General features: G+C 50.2%; 1 protein-coding gene across 8 annotated transcripts in view; it reads right to left on the bottom strand.

Annotated features, from left to right (window-relative positions):
- The window catches only part of RHBDF1 (rhomboid 5 homolog 1), a 35,288-nt gene extending 14,062 nt beyond the window's left edge, over positions 1-21,226 (bottom strand). Inside the window, exons 1-4 of one of the 8 annotated variants that reach the window (XM_079320730.1) lie at positions 21,131-21,226; positions 5,283-5,427; positions 3,329-3,462; positions 1,227-1,331 (exon numbers count right to left, since the gene is read on the bottom strand). In XM_079320730.1, coding sequence (XP_079176856.1) covers positions 1,227-1,331; positions 3,329-3,462; positions 5,283-5,427; positions 21,131-21,141 — 395 coding nt within the window. In that variant the 5' untranslated portion in view covers positions 21,142-21,226. Of the gene's footprint in view, positions 1-1,226; positions 1,332-3,328; positions 3,463-5,282; positions 5,428-10,322; positions 10,343-19,542; positions 19,828-20,304; positions 20,374-21,130 lie in introns of those variants that run through there. The other 7 variants (XM_079320728.1, XM_079320729.1, XM_079320734.1 and 4 more) reach the window with 7 other exon arrangements.
- Between the last annotated feature and the right edge of the window lie 221 nt (positions 21,227-21,447).

The raw sequence follows: 21,447 nt of genomic DNA on the forward strand, positions 1-21,447 counted from the left end.
CTGGCACAACACACACCACAGAACAGTCTGACAATTCAGAGGGCTCCTCTCAGACTGCTGTAACCAGTATTACAACTGCAAGGTGACAAGCCTGGGCCCACATAAGCCTGCTGAGGAATGGAACCACCACAGACTCAGAGCTCTCCAAAACTGTGCTCCCACCAGTCTGGAAGGACAAGCACCACCACAGTTGTTGGCACTGTGAGGAATACTCCAGAACTGCCAGAGACTACTGCTGGGCCAGGGTCAAGATGAAAAGTTGTCCCATTCCCCGATCACAGCCAAAATAGTCCACTAAGGAGTTTAGGACATCTGGAGAATCCTGGGAAGATGTTGAATGTTCTGTTCAGAACTAGGGAACTCCATCACATCCCCAGGGCACTGTAATAACCAACATCAGAGTCAGCTGTCATTCTGTCACGATGAGCCAAGCAGCCCTAAAAGCCCAAGGCCAAACACAAGCAGCCCCAAAGGTGGTCACAGTGCCAGAGTGGCAGCTGGCCAAGGGCAGCAGTGAGGATGGCAGGACAGGAATACAGGGCATTAAGTCCAGTCCCTGCTATGCACAAAGTCACACTGTCTGATTTAGAAGTTTCCTGAGCTCCTGATTTGGGGTGATGGTCAATGAGTCATTGTGCCCTGGACTCCTGGAGTGGCTCATCTCCTTGGTGCTAAGCAAACAAAGATCTCCACCTCAAAAAGAAGACAGTCACATTTGCATTAGAAAAAGCCATGATGTCAACAGGGAAAGAGTGGATGCTGTATTCCATTCACCAGTTTTGAGCCCCTCTGGACCAACATGACAGTGTCTATTTGGTGCTGCTTCCTCTCTTTCCTCTCCTGCCCCAAGAAGGCTTTGGGGCCAATATATGCTGCACTGCTGCCAGCAAAGGCAAGCTGGGCTAAGGCTGCCCTGGGGAGATATTCCAGCTATGGTGAACACCAGGAGGCTGACAGCTTGTTAGGAAAGGCAGGAGGGAGTGAGGTTGGCGGGTGGACAGCTTGTTAGTCCATGCTACTTATTGACAGCTGCCTACATATTTAGTAGGAGTGACAATTGTTTTTTGTTAGAGGCACACATGAACTTTCTCACTCTGCCTGTCTGTAGGCCTCTTGGGCAGTCCTGGGAAGGCAATGTGATCTCAGCAACAGCCAGACTCTGTGCAGTTCACAACAGCCCTGGCACACACATGCAGGGTGGGTTCCACACTCAGTGCTAGCAGTACCTGAAGAAGGATCGGGGCAGGGACTGCCGCTTTCTCAGGGAGCTCCTGCCCCCCCGGTGCCCACGAGCGGGCAGGGTCTGACTCCTCTGAAACCGAACCTGCCTGCTGCAAAGAAAACAGAGCTGAGGGCAAGGAACCTCCAGGGCTGTGGAGGGGAGCAGCCACTGCATCTCCTTCCATAGCCCCATGGGCAGCAGTTGAGACAGTGGCCTCCAGCTGAGAGCACGGCCTAAGAGAAAAAACCAGGCTCAAGCCACACAGCAGCATCTTTGAACCCAGGGAGGCTGCTGAATCCTCTTGGTGCACCTGTGACATGTCTCACATTGCTCTTGAAGGTACCAGGAGAACTGCCATCCCCCTCAGCTCCCCCTGTAAGACCTGCCTTCTCCAGCCCAGACACTCAGCTACAGATTCCACAGCTGCCTTTGGACACCAGTGTGAAACCATGGAGGTGTCAGCAGGCTGAGATATGATCTGCTTACAGACAGGTGACTGGTGCCCTGACAGGATCTTGCCTAGTGCACAAGTCTATCTGTGCCACATCTGCTGCCTTGCATGGACATCTCAAACACCCTGGGAGACTGGAAATGGTGTTAGATGCTTTCATATGAATCACTCTCATGCCTTGTTCTGGACTAGACAGGCTTGACTTTATGTTCACACTTGATCTGTGTGCTCCAGGGAAGATGGTATGGAGTCCTGCTGCAGCTTCCATTCTGCATTCTGAGGGTTGTGTTAAGCAGAAAACTTGGCAGTCAGCCTTCCTGACCTCACAAAACAAATCCCAAGACACAATTTAGGGATGTACGGTCTGCATTCTCCACTGCACCCCCAGCTTTGCTAAATGCAAAACAGGGGTTTAGACCTTGGTACGTTCCCTGGCCTTGTTACTGATCCACTCATTTCATGCTTTTATTGCTAATGTTGTGTCATGTGTACATCTCCTACAGTTCTGTGCCCTGTAAAGTCCTTCCCAAAGTAAATTTGTCACACCAGCACCAGTTCACAGTTCCTCACTCCCTGACATACAAACTGCATGTTGTGAGGACTTCAGGGGAAGGCTACCCTGGCCCTTCTACCCAATGCTTCTTGTCAGGCCTCCACAGCACCCTCCCAGGATATCCACCCATCCTTGGCATGCTCTTGCCTAGTTGTCCTGGCAAGGAACAAGTCAAGAGCAGGGAGGCAAGGGAAGAGAGACAGTGTAGGTGTGCAAGGACAGCCTCAGCAGGCACAGAGGCTGCTGAGCAGATGCTGCTTCATGGGCTCAGTTCTCCCAGCCTCACAATAAGCAAGATCAGAGTGGGCTGATACAGGAGAGCTTCACCACCAAGGCAGCTGGGGAAGGTCTGAGGCAAAGGAAAACAGTGTGTGGGAGATATCCCAGAGGTGGAAAGCTGCTCCTTTGTGAGTGGGCGAAGCCTGGCTGGCTGAAAGTAGCCCTGACCCATGGAGCTCCAGGGATGCTCCTGGGATCTAGGCAGGCCTGACATGCTGCCAGAGACAGAAGCTGGGAGAGCCACTCCCTCTGGGCAAACTGCAATAAGCCTTTGCCATGGTGAGGGAAAGAGCATCCAGCTCTGTGTCGCCATGTCTCAAGAGACTCCTAATGACAACTCTTTGTAGGAGTGGAACACAGAGCCAGAGAACCCTCTCCCTGCTCTCCAGAACCCCTCAGATCTAGCTCAATGAGCCAGTGCTAGGAGAGCCCTGCACTTCTCCAGTAGGTTTCTGCCTCTCCCAGCAACCATGTGCTCTCAGATACTGCACCAAAGCATGCCCAGAACACCCCATCTACAGTCACAGCTAAACATCAGGGCTTGACACATCCTGTTACTGAGAAACAGACCCCCCTGGGGCATGGGGGCACCCAAAATCTGTCTGTGGGTGACAAACATCATTCATTGTCCTGGTCACCAGCATGTTCCTCCCAGGACTTGTCTCCTCATGTACTACAGACAGGCTATACCGACCAACCTGCACCCACCCTTCCAGAAGAGGTAATGAGGGAGTCAACCCAACGCTGCTGTGACAGGGCTGGGATGAGCAGAGAATGCACAGCCCCAGGACGGCAGTGCAGGCTCCAGGAGCTCCGTGCTCACCTCCTGATGGTCTGGGTGATGGAGGTCTGTCTCTGCAGGCCGGCTCTCCGGGCGGGGTCGTGGGGCAGGGACGGCACGCGGCTGTTGTCGGCCGGCATGCTGACGCTGCGCAGGAACGCCTGGCGCCGCGTCGGCTGCGAGGGAACACCAGAGTCAGGGCTGCGACTGAGCACGGCAGCAGCTCCTGCCACACATGCTCCTGCCTGCTGTCCACCCACATCACACTCTCCTCCACCACTCCACAAGGTCAGTGGGATTTGCTTCTTAAGTGGCACTGGATCTGCACTAAAAGCCTGTGAGAGCTGTGGGTGGCTCTGCCTGGTGCAGCCCAAGTAACTGGGAAAGGCTTTGTTCACAGCCTAATTGCCTAGGCACACTCACATGTCTTGACTAAATGTCACCTACCAAAAGTGACACAACTCACCAGGCTGCTCTCAGCTCATACAACTGCCTCCCCCGGGCTGCTCAGGGTTACATTTCTATCAGCTCAGCAGGCACCATCTCCCATTTGTACAGGGCAGGCTGAGCAGACTGCCCCTCTGGCAAGAGTGAAGCTCTGATCGATCCACTGGTCAGACACTGTCTCTGCCTCAAGACTACTCAGCCTCTCCATCCCAGATAGCTAACAATTTCCACTTATGGTAACAGTTTTGATATGTTTTATGTAAAAACAGTGCACAAACACTCAGTCAGAGGAGAACACACTGCACTCTTATTCTGACAGCCTGGGCTGTGCACACGAGACCCCAGAGAACATCACCTCCACCAGCTCCTATCATAAGCACAGAGTGTCTATTCAGGTGCCCAGCTGAATTTAGAGATTTCAGATAAGGGAGAATCCATCAAAGCCTTAAATAATTCATTTAGAAGGTTTCAACCTGCACTGGTAAAACCCTGAATTCCACTTCTAATCCCTACAGACTGACTCCCAAACTCTTTCGTTCCAAGGGAAGACCAGAACCAAGATTTATCTGCCAGGAGCTGTCACACAAGTGAAGTGCATTTGAGTCCCTGGATCACAGAATGCTGAAGAGGACAGTTCTTGCTGTTCCAAGTGCAATAGAAGTTCCCTCTTAAGCTTGTCCTCAGCTCTCTCCAGGGAAACTGTTTAACCTTCCCTTTCTCTAATGACTAAACCTTTTTTTCATATAAGTGATTGAACTCAGGCCCTGTACACACCCATACAGCTGGGCAGCAAGAACCCTCTGGCTCTGCCTTCGGTGAACAAAGTCTCTGTTCCTGCACATGGCCACACAAGCAGCCAGCATTCATACCCAGGCCTCACCCCTATAGCAGTTTTTAAAACCTTGTAGCAGGTACTCCTGATATTCTTCCTATTGCCAGTACAAATAAGGATGTTTTACTCTAAGGCTTTGCACAGCTCCCATTAACCTATCACCTCATCTCTGCTTCAGCACTCCTCAATGTTATGTATTTCTCATCCCACATGGTCCTCTTATGTTCTTCATGCTGCTAACAGCTTTGTGTTGCCAGTAACTATTCTTTGCTGTTACTGATGAAAGTCTGTCATTATCTTGGCTATTCATAAGTCAGATTCATACTCTGCTCATTTCAGAAGTTCCAGCACTTCCAGGCTTTTATGCTTGTCTGGGAGACCTTCAGTCCTCCAGTCCCCTTAAGAAATGCTTGTTTGAATACCTCACTCTCATATCCCTGCCAAGACACTTTTCACAATGCCCACATCCAAACAGTCACATCCACTGATGTGAGCACATCAGCCACCCACCCTCAATCCCTCCCACATCCCCTTCAAGGGAATTAATTACTGCTCATAAATTTACTCAAAGGCTCTGCCCCTTCTTATGTGGCCTCATGACCTGCCATCACACGCTGCCTTTCTCTCAGCCTGGGCTGTGGGGACCCCAGGCCCAGGGATGCTCCCAGCACATCCCTCCCCATCTCCACAGACCCTCCCTCCTCCCCAGCCCTGTACCTGCACAGGCTGGAGAGGCTCTTCTGGCACAGGCAGGGGCACGGGCACCGGGATGTCCAGTTTCAGCCATGGTGGCTTCTTGCGCTGTAAACTGCTGGTGCTGTCGTGTCGCGCCTCCGACATCGTCCCACGCTGGTCCTCAGGCCTGGGAGACAGGAGACACCGGAGTCAGGAGGGAGCCTGGCTCATCCCTCCCAGCCCGTGCTGCCAGGGTGAGCAGAGACTTCTCCTCCCAGCTGTGACTGATGGCCCCAAGCCCCAAGGGGGACGAATTCCCAAAGTGCCTCAGGAGGGCACAGGGGTCACAGCTTGTGCCCACACTGTCACCCAGCACCTGACACTCAGAGGGCACAAAACCTCAAGCCAGATACAGACACTGCAGTCACAACTTTGAGTTGCCTCGCATTACGATTTTTGCTGAGACTACTGTGAGATCCAGATTCCTTAAGAACAAGCCATGAATTAAATCTTAATGAGATCTGGATCCAGACCAACCAGCTAAGTAACTGCAGTATCAAAAGCCACTGACCTCCCTCTAAAACTGGCTTGTTACTCACAACCACCCTTTTTTGCCCACCACACTCCAACCTACCTATCACTTAGCAATTAACAAGCGGCCATTTCTCATCGCTGTTTCTAATCTCTTTTAAATGCAGTGATTTTCTAGAAACACAACACAGTGCACAGAGCAATACCAGTATAGCACGAACATTAGGGAACTGGCACTAATCCTGAACTAAAAGTGGTTTTCATACATAAATAATAATGATATGGTATTTAAATAAAAACCACTGCGTAATCAAAATGCCGCAGTGAGCGGAGTGACTCGCTGTCATCTTGCCCACTCTGCTGCAGTTTTTGCCCTCCTGTTTGGGACCACAGGAGTCTTTCAGGCAGGCAGAGCACCCACTTTACTGTGCACACTCAAAAAAACAATTCAGAAAACAGATTTCACTGGAGGCAGATCAGTTCAGATACCTCCAAAGGTACTTTCCAACCTAAATTATGCTACAAGTTTGTATTTCTTCCTCTCCTATCACACACATAACAGTGAGAAGCATGTGTGCTGAATGGGACAACAGATTCCATTCCCTTCCAGCTCTCTCCTTGCATGGCCCTAGCCTGGCCTATTGCCCTTAACCATAAGGGACAAAAATAATCAAGTGGCCCAGCCTCTTCACCACAGTGGACAGATGGAATAAGCAACCAGTTAAATCAGCAGGCACACATGCTTTTGTAGGGAGTAGGAGAAAAACTCTGTTGGAATTAAAACTTATTGCTCTTACACAGCCCATTTATTTTAAATGTAGAGTGAGTTTAACATGTCAGGATTCTTCCTAGGCCAGGACCAGAGGCAGCTGGATCTCCACCCTCGGAGACATTTGGCATGCAACAAAACAAGGCCCTGAGCTGCCTGAATTATCCCAGCCTTGCAGTGGCTGAGCCAGTCAACCTGCACGGGTACCTCCCAAGCTAAATGAGGCACTGGCTCTCTGAAACGTGCGCTGCCTCGCAGGGCATTGCCACCGGATTCCCACAGCCCCCGGCAGCTGCTCTGCAAAGGGAACTGCAGCAGCACTGCAAAGGACACAAGGCAGGGGGGCAGGTGGGGGGAAATAGGTCAGCAACAGGGAGTGGGGGATGATCTGGAGTGGGTTAGGAGAGAATCTCATCTAAAAGGAGCTGAAGGCCAGCTGCTGGTTCAGTGGCGCGAGCTGGGCCGGCTGCCAGGAGCGCTGTGCTCAGCTGAGCCGGAACGACAGAAAGGGAGGACTCGGCTGTAGGTGGATGAAGGTTGGGTTTCAGCAAATACCACAGGCCCCCAAAAGTCTGGGAATTCATGACCTAGCCTGTACAGACATGCCCTTCATACATGCACCACAGTCCTGTTGCACAGATGCAGTGCTGTGCATGAGAGGGACACAAATCCTTCCTTCCCTCCCTGCCGAGCTGCAGGGGTGGCTTAATACAAGAGTTCTAACTTCCTACAAGAGAAGAACAGTGAGAATATTAGGGGAACTCCTGCCTGTTCTTGGTATGAGTAAATCTGCTATGAGACACAATTTACTGAAAGGTATTGCAAATATGTCTTCATGGTGAGGTCAGAAATCAAAGCAGATTTCTCATACCTGAAATACTCCAGCAAAGAGCTTCAGCATTTACCCCTGAGAATCACAAACACAACATCTCCTCAAGGTGCCCTAATCAGAGACCAGTCAAGAGAGACAGAGCCACCACTCTGGCACAACCAAACACAATCTATTAGACACAACTCAAGAGCCTCCTTCCTGCGCCTTCAAGGGCAAATTCAGAGTCTCTGAAGTAGCAAATCTGCCTTTTCCAGCATCTCACCACTGAGCCAAGATCACTCAACATCCTTCCTGTCTACCTACAGAGCTGCCTTTGTGAGCAGGAGCTCTGGGTGTAAAGAATACAAGCATGTAGCATTTGCAGCTTTATCAATCAGTGAGGCCAAGCCAGGAAGGCAGAGGATGAATCACGCCTGCATTGCCCGAAAGTTGCTGCAAGAAGGTGAAACCCTGTGAAAGACTTCCGATTAAATCTGTTTTGAGTTTCCCCTCCTAAATTGCCACAGACCACAGACAGTGATGGCCACGTGTCTTCACTGGCTTCCTTGCCACCCTTGCAGACTAGCACATGGCATCTCCAGGGTGTACACACCTGCCAAAGAGGACAGGGCATGCACACACAGGGGTCAAGCCTGTGGCCTTACAATCACCCCCAAACTTGACTCAACTTTGTACTTTAGGCAAGGTGAAGATCGCAAGAAGAAATTCACATTCTGACAGAGCGATGAATCTGCTTTGTCCCTGCTTCAGCAGTTAAAGAGTTCTTTAAGTAGCAAAGCATAAAAATGCATATATAATAGCTGTCTAAATGCTGTATTTAACCTCCAGGCGAGTTTCCAGGATGGCTGCAAACAGAGTACATAGGAGCAAATCCCTCTACCAACCTTCTTTACTCACTAACAGGTTCTCTTCCCAGTAAAAGAGTGCAGTGAAGGCAGAGCTGTTCAGCATTCCCATCTCCCTGTGTGCATTTAGAGTGGCCAAAAATAAACCTTACAAACAGCTAGGACTGGTTCAGGCCCTGCCAGGGCAAGCACTGTGAATGCTGTATGAATAATCAGCCACAGCACAGGTCAGACAACTGCCTCTGCCCCAGGCACAGAAAGGCTTGGGGAATGGTCATGAGAGACAGGTCTGCAGGGGTTAACGGGAGCCTGAATGTGGATGCAGCTAAATATACAGATATATATAGATTGTTTGTGTATATACACAGATATACAGAGCATCAGTGCATAGCTGTGTGCACAGATGTACAGCAACATGGTCCAGCAGCCTTTGCATGGCAGGTAACACTCCTTATTATACCTGGCCCTCACTCCAAGTACTGCTAATTTCTCTCTCAGCACTGCAGTGAAAGCACTTCACACTGACCCCCTGGTTACTTTTAGGGGTCAATGTTTCAGGGTCCAGTGTCCATATATTTCATCAGGCCAGTGGGCTTTGTTTCAAAGCTGACTGCATTGATACATATTTTGTTTGAATGGTCCCATACCATCAATCCCAATTTCTCAGTACTGTCAAGTGGCCACCAACAGCAGCAGGATGGGAACACACACAGCACAGCCATGCAGGGTCAGGCTCAGTGTCCCTCTGAAGCCAGGATCTCATTTCCAACTGAGGATGCCTGGCACAGGGTAGGAGTACAGGATCACTAGACAGTCCTATCTCCCAGGACAAAGCCATGGCACTTCCTTTGAATAACTCACAGGCTTCTTGTGTCACAAATGTTTTTGCACATAACAGCTCTGTATCCATCTCTATATCCATCCAATGGTTATTATTCTAAATTTATCCAGATTATTTTTCAATCCAAGCAAACTTCTGGTGTTCATAACTGCACATGACAAAGTTCTAGAGCTGAAACACGTGCTGTGTGACAAGTCTGCTGCAGCTCATCTGCAAACCTGCCATTTCCTGGGGTCACTTGTTGCTCTGTAGTTCTTGGACTAGAACAGTGGTCAGTTTTCCCCATCCTCTTTCTCCATGCAAGTCCTGACTCTACAGATCTCTTCCACACTGTTCCTACCATCCCCTTTTCCCACACCCACATCCAGAAGCTCAGTTCTCATACAGGGGATGTTTCAGACCTCTTGCCTGTGCTTGCTTAGTTTGGACTCTGTTCCACCAGCATCACAAAACTCAGAAATATGCAAATACAGATACATTCAAATACTGAATGACAGATATTTGCAAATCCAGCTTCTTCTAACTGATCATCTGTTAGCAGCATAAAAATTATTAATAACATCCATTTCAATTAAAATAAACAAAAGAAAGAATGTATCAATAGCAGATAGTCTGGGAAATTCACCTTCAAAAGCTCTGTGCAAAAGCAAGGTCACAGAATCAGAATGAAAAGCAAATCCACTGTGCTGTGGGTCAGGCTAAGAAAGGGAGGCACAAAATTGGCACATGATCAAGAAAAGCTGCTTAGTGAAATCTACTGGCCCAAAGAGCAAAGGAAAAGCTTTGTCCAAAAACCTGAGCATGTTCCTAAAACTGACAGGCATCCTAAATACATTTAGAAACTTGCACATTCATTTCAAAGAAAGAGCATCCTTCCATTTAAACAGACAACTGAAGCTTTTCCCATGTTGATTTCTTTTCTTTCAAAATCTCCATTCCCATTTAAAATAAAGCTGGCTTTTTTCCTCCAAGAAACATTCCAAACAAAGCCCAAAACAAAACAAAACCCCAACTTAATTCAACACTACCACACAAACAAACAGCATCTGCTTTTTCCACCAGCACTGCTCCTGTCCAGCACAGTGTGTGCAAGTTCCTACAGACACCCCCAGGAGGTAACAGACACCGGGGTTATTCTGTGCAATCCAACCACCACGTTCCATGGTCAGACCCCAGCTGTTTTCCTCCATTTTTCAAACCCCATCACTGCAACAACTGCATTTACAGTGCCTGCTGCACAAAGTCCCAGGCAAGCCCCATGTACCTGAAGGGGTCTGTGCCTGCAGCTGTTCTGGCTGAGGCACAGGAAACCAGGTGGACACAGCACAGAAAGCAGGATCCTCAATGTGTTCTCCAGACAGGATGAGCCAGAGGAGCCAGAGGAGACAGCTCCTGGCTGTGCCTCTCTCTCCAGGAGGATTGCTGCTGGCACAGCAGGGAAAAGGCAGGAAGTCCAAGGAGAAGAGGAGCAGTGGGGTTTCAGCCTCGTGGCTGCCAGTAAAACCATCTAGCATGGATCAGACCCAAGGAGTTACAAACAATATCCCAAACACCAGGCGTGAGCCAGCCCTCTGAAACAGGCCAGATGGAGGGGCTGAGGGCAGGCAGGGATGGGGAAGGTGGGACAGCCCTGTGGCCCTGCACTCCCAGGGAAAGCTGCTAAGGGCACAGCAACACCCAAGCTTTGGCTGAGCCCACCACCACTGCCCACCCTGAGAAATGAGACAAGGCCATCAGCACTGCCCAGGGTCCTCTCCTGCTTTCCCAAGGCCAGCTGCTGAGCTGGGAAATGCTGTAAGGCTTTGCAGATCTGCAGGCTGCCACAGCAGAAGCGGGGTGTGAGCAGCACAAGCAGCTCTGAGCACAAGGCTGGCAGAGCTGTGCAGACACACTGCCCTTTGAGCCCTGCCCTGCAGGCAGCTGGCAGCACTGCCATTCCCACACACACCCCACTGTCCCTCTCGCTGCTCTGCCATGCACAAGCTCTGCCTGACTGCTGGTAGAGGCTCATGCTGCTTCCAAGAGTCTGAACCAAATCACACAGGCAACAGCTCCTCAGGGCTCTGGCTTCTGCTCACAAGCAAACCCATCTGCCAGCAGCTGCTGCCCTGGGAGCAGGCTTGCCTTACTCCACTGAGCCACTACAAGGTGTTTTACCAGCACAAACTAACCCTGGTAAATTATTTCCTGTTGATCTGGCATCCTGAAGAGGCTCAGACAATTTCAGATAAGCCCTGTGCAACCCAGAGAGGAAGGGTAGGACCAGCCTATTCAGTGATGGCTCAGCATGATGGCAGCTCAGGTGAGACATCAAATACAGCTGCTGTCCCCTGCCTGTGTGAAACTGTCCCCACTGGGGATCTCACCATGAACCACTTAATTGAGTTAGCTGAGATATACCAACCAAAACTGCCTGGTTTGGAAGAGGCCAGGCAGACTCCAGACAGGAAATGGGAAGCTACACTGGGTTGGTATTTCATGCAGAGCCTTGTAGAGGGATGGTATTCAAAGAGGCACAGCAGGAGTGCAAAGGTTCAGCTGGGACCCACTGAACTTGGAAAAGGTTCAGATACACACAGACTGAGAAGGTTTTAAGTAGAGGTAATGAAAACATCCACCAGTAAAGTCTGAATGTATGTGAGCCAATCCCAAAATCAAGAAAGGAGACCTGATATCCCTCTGAGCAAAGGATTTTCTTGATTTTCAGAAAAACATGAAGGTCATGATGGAAATCAAACAAAAATGAGCTCCTATTTGAACAGCAGCATTAAAAGTTTTCAAAGGAGTTTCACCTGGGACCTGAAGGTGTGGTGCTCTCATATAGAAGAGAGAAAAAACAGGAAACTCAAAAACCTCTTCTGATTTCTCTTGGCCCCCAGATCTGTAGCTGAACTCCTTCAAATACAGGTTAAAAGATGACCCCCAAATGCAACATGCAAACACTCACAAGCAATAGGCTGATCTTCGAAGTCCTTTTGTTGCAGCAGACAAAGAGCAAAATAGTAACAAGAACTCAAAAACAAATGCTCAAAATTCAAGCTAAAAAACATCTCAGACACTTGAAAGAGATGCAAGCCAACAGAAGAAGCAGTGACCCAGCCCTGTGTGCTGCCCTCCTCCTCCTGCTGGCACCAGCATCCCCACAGCTGTTGGGTGATCCACACTGGGATCTGACCCACATGAGCTCAGCAGAGAAAATGGCTCATTCCAGCCCCAGCTCCTTCCCACATGGCTCCACAAACACTTGTGCCAGCAGAAGGAAAGGGGAAGAAGCAGGAACAAACAGAGCAGCTGAAGCCAGATGGCTGGACAGCTTCTCAAGACAGTTTAGCTTGAAGTGATTGTTGAAAACATGGCCAAAAATTCAGATTTGTAGTACTGTGGGAAGCCAACAATTATCCCAGGGAGGTGGTGGGTTCAGCATCCCTACATAATCTTCTGAGAAGCACCCTCAGTGCAGGTGTTGAGTGCAATAGGAATAAAACACTACTGTATCACCAGAGGCAGAATAAATTTTTTGGTGGGGTCATTGGATGGGAAAACATCCAAACCATGCACAGATTTCTCCAGAGCTGACAGCCAAGCCTCACACTGGGGCAGCTTCCACAGAGGGACTCCCAAGAGAAGAGCTTCCCCTGCTCACCCAGGGCCTGGAGCACCCACAAGGAAGGATGTGGAAGGGAGCCAGGCAGAGCAGCCTGGGCAGAGGGGCTTCTTCATCTCCTCAGCACATGTGAGATGAGAGGCAGATCTGCAGCACCAGCCAAGCACACCCAGGGCCCATCTCCAGCTCCATCTTCCAGAGCAAACCCAGCCCACAGCCAGCTACAACCTACTGAGATACCAGCAAGGGCAACAGCCTGCACACAAACCAACCAACAATGAGGGGGGAGCAGTGGAAACCCTCCTGGAGCACTTTGGACCCTTCACCTGTTTATGTTTCTCCATGACCACACCTTGCAGCTTTGCCATCACATCCAACAGCCACGTTTCCAGCAGCCACATCCTCAAAGCCTGGTCACAGCCTGTCACTTACAGGCTCCATCAGGGCAAGATGACATACCTGCCAACAGCTCCAGTGATGGCACACCAAGCCCTGAGAAGCATTCCCATTCCTTAGGGAAGGCAACAGAGCACTGCCTGGTCCTCCAAAGAGCTGCTTCCACTCAGGATCCATTACCAGAGGAAGGATTATCTATGCAAGCCTTGTTCCTGCACCCTGGCTGAAGGGAACAGCAGCCTGCTGGCTCAGTGGTGCCTTTGGGTCCCCAGCAGCCTCAAAGCACAGTGGTCTCAGTGCTCTGCATGGGTCTGCACCTTTTCAGGAAACAGTGATCACAGACACTATTTCAATGCACATTTATCACATTTAAACAATTCAATGGGACTCCAGAGGACCCTGTTCCAGATTTATTTCCCATTATTAGTGAAACAGATTCCCAGTTAAGTTCTGTCTGACCCACAAGTACCATGGGCACAGTCACTGCCTCAATTATATAGCAAGGTGAGAGTCACAAAAAGTGACTCACTTTCGTCAGTACAGTCATGACCTCACACTAGGAAACAAAAACCAAAGTCAACAAAGGTTTTATTTTCATTGAAATTTTGCATTTTGAAGATTTTTCTACCAGCTCTCATAGTCATCACAAGTACTGTAAGGGTTCAGAACACAAGGAAAACTGGGAACACAGCACTGGGATGACACTCAGGAGAGAAGTAAACACTGGCTCTGGTTGATTTTGGAACAGCTGCTTCTTGTGCACACAGCTCAAGAGCAATTTTCTTGGTAATGTCTTAATGATTGCAACATTGTTCATTTAGAAAATACAATATCAATAAACAATTGATGGGAAAGCAACCTCCCCTAAAAAGATCACAATAGGCCAAAGCAAAAATTATGTTAGACCAAAAGTTACTCATCCTCTACAGCAAAGACTCTGAGTACTAAAAGCAGCTAAGAATCACTGTTTGTTGTGCTAAATAAAAACTTTTCAATGGCAAAAGAGATCAAAACTGCCACAAATGACAACATTTCCTATGGAAAGTTACATAAAACCACACTGAATAGCAACCTAAAAAAATCTTCAGAGGAAATAACAATAGCAAACACTGGAGCCACCAGAAGACAGACTTTATATTCAGGAAGGATGGAAGCCACAGAGCCATTCAGAACAGCTTTCTTGGTGTATTCCTTTGAAACTCAGAGCATCCTCACTCCCCATCACACACCTGCTTTCTCCAGCACCACCACAGTTCTGCTCACCTGGCTACAAGTGAGAGAATAAAAGATGCCCACAGCAGCCAAGGCCTGGGGGAGATCCTTCAAAGGACCAATTAAACAGCCAAGAATTCAGAGCAGAGCTGGTTTGGCTGGAGCTGCTGTTCCTCACCATTAGCTGATGCAGCCAAGAACACAGGAGAGCCACTCTGGTGCTCTGATTTCTCCCCTGGCTCATCCTTGATAGCCAGGCACACACCATCTCCTGCTGTGTCCAACTGGAAACAGCTGCAGGAAGAGCTTGTCTTGCTCTGCAGGTGTGTGCACACCTCTGCACATTCACTGTGTGCCCAGTGCAACAGCTCATTCATAATGCAAATAGAAGCAACCACAATTCTAGCTTGGTTTAGCAAAAAAAAAAAAAAATTAAAATTCTAAGTGAAGCACACTTTTTCAGTCTGAGTGAATGGCATATTCTTGCTCACTGTTCTCCCTGAAATAACAGTCCCAGGAAAACCAGTGAAAAGGAAGGTACACTCACACTTTTTGGCAGAACTCAAGAGTATTCTACAGCTCACTTTAAGGTTTTGGATTTAAGCAACAGAGTAACCAACCTCCCGTGTTCTGATTGCCACAGGGCAGTAACTCCCAAAATGCAGAAGCTGCATTTGGCAACCCAGCCATCTGAGCCCTCTAAATTTTAAAATCCAAGCAGTTCTAACTTTCACTGAGCCAAAGCCAAGTAAGTGCCAGACCTGCAGGACTGTAAAAGGCAGCATCCTGTGCAGTTTCAGGATGACCTCATAGGGATTGTTCCTTTTTAAAGGAAAGAAAACCTTCAAAGCAGGGGTTGCTGCTGACCAGCAGAGCAAGGGGCTGGCTCTGAGCAGAGTGGAAACAGGAAGGGGAGGAGGTGGCAAAGGTAAGCTTTCCAGAAAAGGCAAGATCAGGCATGGCTTGCTATCTCTTCTCCCCTTGGGAAGGCTCCTGCTGTGCCAAGGAAGCATTGTGCAATGATACTTCAGACTTCTCTGAGAAAAAATTACATTTCCTTTAATAAACACTGTGCTTTAGAGATGCTCTGATTACTAAGGAAAGATCTGTTTGTTGCTGAAGGCCCCAGAATTTAAGAACACATCCGCTGCTCAGGTCGGTATCACCACAATTTCAACATTTCTTCAGTAGGCAAAAAAGGAGCTGCAATTATATTTGAAATAAATTGTTTACCCAGATAGTTGAAGAGTGCATCCAAAGGAAATTACAGCAAAAACAAGCCCTATGTCAATCTGACATTTGCTGTCTGTGCAGCAAGCAGAGCACACAAGCAATGAAACGTGCACTCTTAGAGCTTTAAGAGATTTGACAGCTAAGATAAATGTAAAGAATAAACTCTCTGTCTTCACCCAGTGGGAAACAGACACTTACTCAAAAGGATTTAACTGTAGTTTGGATGATTTGGTCAAAAACTCAGATGCTAATTTGCTCTTTGTCACATCATCCCAAAACACATTACAAAAAAATACCTCCTCATTCCTACAGCAGCATGGACTGAAACAAGGATGAGAGGTGTGATCTGAAGCTTCAACCAGTCCTGAACAGCAGCAAGATGAGTAGGACCAAAAAAAGGAGCAAACAGTAGGAAATCCCTGAAGTTCTACTAACAAGGACATGACAATAGGCAATCTCAGCACAGACGCAATTCCCACTTCTCCCTGTGGAAACCTCACTTCCCAGTGGCACAGGCATTCTGCCTGTGAAAACAGAGAGGTTGGCAGGCAATCCCTGCCCACCTCAGGGTGCACTGCGGAGAGGGACACCAGGACTCTGTGCAAGCAGCCCTGGATGGTCTGAGCACACATCACACACCAAATTAGCTGGGGGTTCTTCGAGGACATTGAAACAGAGCTGCCAGCATGACCATGGGAAATGCTGCCAAACAGATCCATTTCCTTCCAAGGTTAAATCTTGCCTGTCCTAATCTCTTGGGACTAAGAGCTGCAGGGCTAAGACTGTCCCTTTTATATGCTTTTCTCTCAGAGGGGAGTTACTGACCACTAGTAGAGAAAGCAACGAGATGCCCATTCAGGTCCACTAGTTCTGAACAAGGTAAAAAATAAACAAAAAGCAAACAAAACAAAATTACCAACCACAAAGCTAAAAATAAAGCCTACTACCAGGGAGAGAACTACCTGCACCTGGACACCAGGACTTCCCCTGCTCTGAAGAAAGAAACCATATTCATCCTACCTTCCAGCAGCACTGAGATGTTTTACCTGCGACTCAGACACAAATCCTGTGAAATTCAGGCTGCAGCACTCACAGCACACACTGAGATATTGTCACACAGCAGAGAGGATCCAACACAGCTCCCCGAGCAGGCAGACAACACATATACTCTGTGGGTTCCTTAAAACTCCAACATGTACATATCCAGGAGCTGGGAGGCAACCTCACAGCAACAGCATGAGATCTGCACAGTTCGTGTCCCTTTCCTTCCAACTACACAATGATAAATGTTAAACCTGGAGTTCAGCACCTCTTCAGCTGAAAAGAAAGTAAACTAATCCATAGCTGAGCTCAGGGAAAAGGAAGGAATCCATCCTTGAGTTTTAAGTATTTCTACTGAAATGGGTCATGTACAGGCGACAGGCTGGTGGCTGCAGGAACAGCAATTAATAGAAGTGTCATGTCAGGTCACAATTAATGCTGGAACCTCTGAGAAAGGCACATGGTCTTCACAGGGTGCCAAAGCCTCCAGAGATAGCTAGGGAAGAAAGGCAGCAACCAAAGGAAAGAATCTTATCAAAAGACTGGTATGCTGAATAAAAGCTGTAGAGTGACAGATAAAGAAATGCCAGGATCTTCAGCTCACAGGCAGTCCTGAGTCCTGCTTGGCAGACACATCCACAGCAACATGGGATTCACACAACACACGCTCTGCTCAACTTTTTGCTGGATACACTGAATGGAAAACGAAAGCAAACTGGTAATCCTCATCATGTTGCCCATCTCAGGCCTTCAGCACTAACCAGGCTGTGTTTGCACTGCAGAGAGATCCAACACACTGAAGAGAATCAAACCTTTACTAATTATATCTGAGCATGAGGGCTCTGTGCCCAGAATAAACTGTCCTATCATGCCACACTCAGCAGACCCTGCCTCTTTCAAGGGAACATGTTGGGACTTGTTGGATGCTTTCCGGGGCTGGATTCCAGAGGAACAGGACTGATGACCCCAAAAGGAATTCCTATTCCTGCCTGGCGACCTCATGCAGCTGCACCTTCTTTGCAGCCCTGCCACGAAAGTGAAACGAGCTGTCTGCCAAGTCCAGTGACGAGGTGCTGGCCCTCTCTGAGGGCCATAATTTCTCCCTGAGGTGACATATCAGGGCCACACGGTCTCAGTACCAAGACACTGAGAGGACAAGCTTATTGGAGAAGAGGTGTCTGCTGTGCTCTGCAGGCCAGCAGCACTCTCCACATTCAAAGCTCATGCTCTGTGCTCCCAGCACAGAGCAAGACATTCCCGAGACCAGGGCCAGCCCATGGCTTTCCCCAGAACCTGAAAAGCCAGTTTGTAGGCAGATCTCTTGCAAGCGGATTGCTTAAAAAAAAAAAAAAAAAAAAAAAAAGCCTGTCATGGGAAGTCCCAGAGCAGAACTAGTTTTGTGGGAGTTGCTTTTACGCTGCACAGCATCACCCTCTTTTCATGGGAACGCACAGAAGCAGGAACAGCACAAACACACATCCACATGCCAGACATGCTGCCTTCCTGGGGGCTCAGGACCAATGAGCACAGAGCCCAGGACAAAGCTGGGGACCTGCTCCAAATGCACAGCACCTCCTGGAAGGCTGGCAGTATCCCAGCTCAGAAATGGCACAGGCTCCCCCGACCTGCACACAGACAGGGGAGACCTGGGCTGAGCAGCGGCAGCCATGAGGATTTAAGGACTTGAGGGATGCAGCAGCGAGGAGGGATGATAGCTGTTTTTAGAGCAACTGAAGGTTAAAAAAAAAAAAAAAAAAAAAAAAAGGACAAGCACTTTCATAAAGTCCATTTAACAATCAGAGCTTAAAGGAAGTATCTAATGTTCACCTCTTTCTTCAACTATATCAACCAATCTAACCAAGTCATCACCTCCTGCAAACCTGCACCACCGAGATGGAACAGTGGAGAGCAATCTCCTTCCACACACTGGAGTGGAAATGCAATTCTTCCAAGGGTCTGCTCCCCAGCTTGTCCCTAGTGGGCTGTTTTCATCCTCGTGGTCACAGCCCACAGGCAGCTATTTGTCCTTGCTGCCCTATCAGCGTTACTGCAGTTAACACCCTGTGCTCCTTCCTTGTCCCATGCTTCATTCAGGAGCTTTGCTGCCCTTCCCGTTACGTGTGACTATTTTTTCCCTTTACTGCAGAATGCACTTTTCTTCCCAGAGGAAATTACCATGCATGGGGACAAAAACAGGAAGAAAGGAAACAACTTCCTGCTTGCTCCAAGACCCAGCTTGGAGACATCCCTGACCAGCACCGTGCTCCCTGCCACGAAGCCAACCTGCAAGAGAAGCAGCAGCCACAGAACGGAGTCTTGCACTAGGACGAGCACCAGACAAAACTCATCTGCGCTGCCACTCACCTCTCCTGAGTTACACTGCAAAAAACACAGGGCAAAATATACACATGGGACACTTTGGCACTGCAGGGATGTGTGTGGCAGGATGGGCTTGCTCGCCGGGGGAGCCCAAAAGGACTTGGCACTCAGGGGACAATCGTGCAAAAGCTTTGGTCTTGTTCGCGTCAGGCTGCCGTGATCCCCTCGCTTCGTGCCAGCAGGGCACAGTGTGAGAACTCACTTCAGAGACTCGATCCGGCAGGAAAACTAACGTTCACGTGTAAAAAGGCATATATGTTCCACCAGATCATCTCCCAAAGTCGCTGCCGAAGCGTGGGTGCCGGCATCAGGGGAGGGACGGGTGGGACAGCGTGGAGATGGGGTGGACTCGGATCAGCTGAAACAAGCCGCGAACGCGCACCTCCACCTACAGCCGAGAGCACGGAGATCGCCAAGCTCCCAACATCCAAACCGGGGGTCGGGGGCGGCACCTGCCCCCCGCGGCGCTCGCAGCCCGGGGGCCGCCGAGGGCCGCTCCCTGCCCGGCGGAGCGGCGCGGTGCCGGTACCGCGGCGGGGCAGGAACGGCCCTGGCGAGATACGGGATGCGGGACTCCCCTCCCGGCCAGCCCCCCTCGTCCCCCCGGTCCCGCACTCACCGAGCAGGCGGGCAAAGCGCAGCGGCCGCTCGGGTCGAGCCGCCCCCCAGTGCGGCTTAAGGGACCGGCGCCGCCGAGCTCGGCCCGCGGAGGGCGCGGAGACTCCTCCCCCGTGCCAGGGGCCGGCCGGGCGGGCACGCCATTCACAGCCTCGGCATGCAAATAGCAGCCGGGAGCCGAGCGGCGCTCGGCGCTGAGAGTCCCGGCGGGGAGCTGCCAGCGCCCGGGGCCGCGGGACGCCGCATCCCGCCGCGCCGCCCTGACTCACGGGGTAGGAATGCGCCGCGCCGGGCGGAAGCCACCGGCCCGCCCGCGGCCCCCGCAGCCCCCGCCTTCCCCGCTGCCTCGGCGGTGGGCAGCGCCCTTTAGCCCCGCCGGAGCGCTGGGGTGCCGGGCCGGAGCGCCGGCTCCCGTTAGCGCCGGCCCCGCGGGTGCTGGGAACACTGCGGCGATTCCCGTGCCCGGAGTTCCCTTGGCTGGGCACCGCTGAGTGCCAAGCCCTGGCCCTGCTGCCCTCCACGGGAGCTTTTCACACTGAGCCTTCCGCACGCTGGGCCGCGATGCTCCCAGTCCCCTCACTTTTTCTTGCTGTTTCACTGTACTTTACCTTCTCCTCGCCCCAGTCCCCTACAGTTAGTGCTGTGTTTCCCATCAAGTCTTCACACCTCCTCTTCCAGCCATGTGGTTAGTGTATCATCCCTCCTCTAAGCTGTCTTTCCTCCCAGTTTAAACATTTTCCCCTTCCGGAGGGCATCCTCCCACCTCGATTGCTCAGCCATCCTCGCCTTTGTCCTGAGATTGCTGCAGTAGATTTCTCCATCCATCCTCCAAGGAGCATCAGTCAGCACGCATTGCTACGCAGAGCTTTGGAGCTCCAGCGAGGCCTGCAGGGTGCACATCCCTCTTGAGCAGGTCCCTAAGCCACAGCTCCAGATGCTTCCAACGTTAGTAATAACTGGGGGGATGATGTTGCTTTCCCATCTTCCTGCTCTTCCCCGCCGACCTGCGTGATCCAGCCGGGCTGAGCTCATCGGCACCGCACCCAGCGCTGCGCGTGCCCACGGCAGCCACGCGGGGAAGGCAGCCCCCGGAGAGCCCTGCTAACCGTATCACGTCTCGTTAGCTAATGAGCAAACGCAGAGCAGCCCCAGCTAGTCCTGGCTGAGGTGGAGACCAAATCACACGCAGAACCCTGACTGTCCGCAAAGCTTAGCAGGCACAAATTGTTTTCAGATGTTTCTACCACATAAACAAGGAAAAGAAGCATCCAGTAATGCACTCTCAGGGCCCTTCAGCACCTCCCAGGAGGAACTCTCTGGAGCTGGAGTAGGAATCTGACCCACCCCTGCTCGTTCTTTGCCTCCTGCCAATAGTATGTGCATTTTGCAAGAAAAGCAAAGCTCTGTCACTGAAACGTGACTTCTTGCTCCTGTAGAACACTTGCAAATAGCACTGCTAACCCCATCCCACAAATTCTCGTTCCCCAGTGCTTCCCTGCCCAGCTCCCAGACTCTGGATTCTTTTACCCAAGCTGCAGGAATCTGCAGAGCTGGATAAAATCTACCCTCTTGGTAAAGAATACACCTACCTTGCTGCCATCACGAGCCAGGGTGGTTCTCCTCCAGTGCACTGAGTCCTGCTAGCCTAAAATAGATGGAATAAGGTGACTTAAGGCTAGGTTTTGACTGCTCAAGCACGAGATGGTGAATGGCAGCAGTTCAGTGTTGAGCACCCACCATTCCTGGCCTGGAGCAGGTCATCTAGCCCAAAAACCTCGTTTGTTTTCTCCCTCTTCAGGGAATACTTCTATTTTCAGCTGGCCTCTGAGGACCAGCTGAAGGAGAGCTCTTTCCTGATGCTTGTTATGTTGATGAACATAACATGTTATGTTAGGTGAACATGTGA

This window comes from Erithacus rubecula (genome assembly GCF_903797595.1).
Source record: "Erithacus rubecula genome assembly, chromosome: 17".
NCBI lineage: Eukaryota > Metazoa > Chordata > Aves > Passeriformes > Muscicapidae > Erithacus > Erithacus rubecula.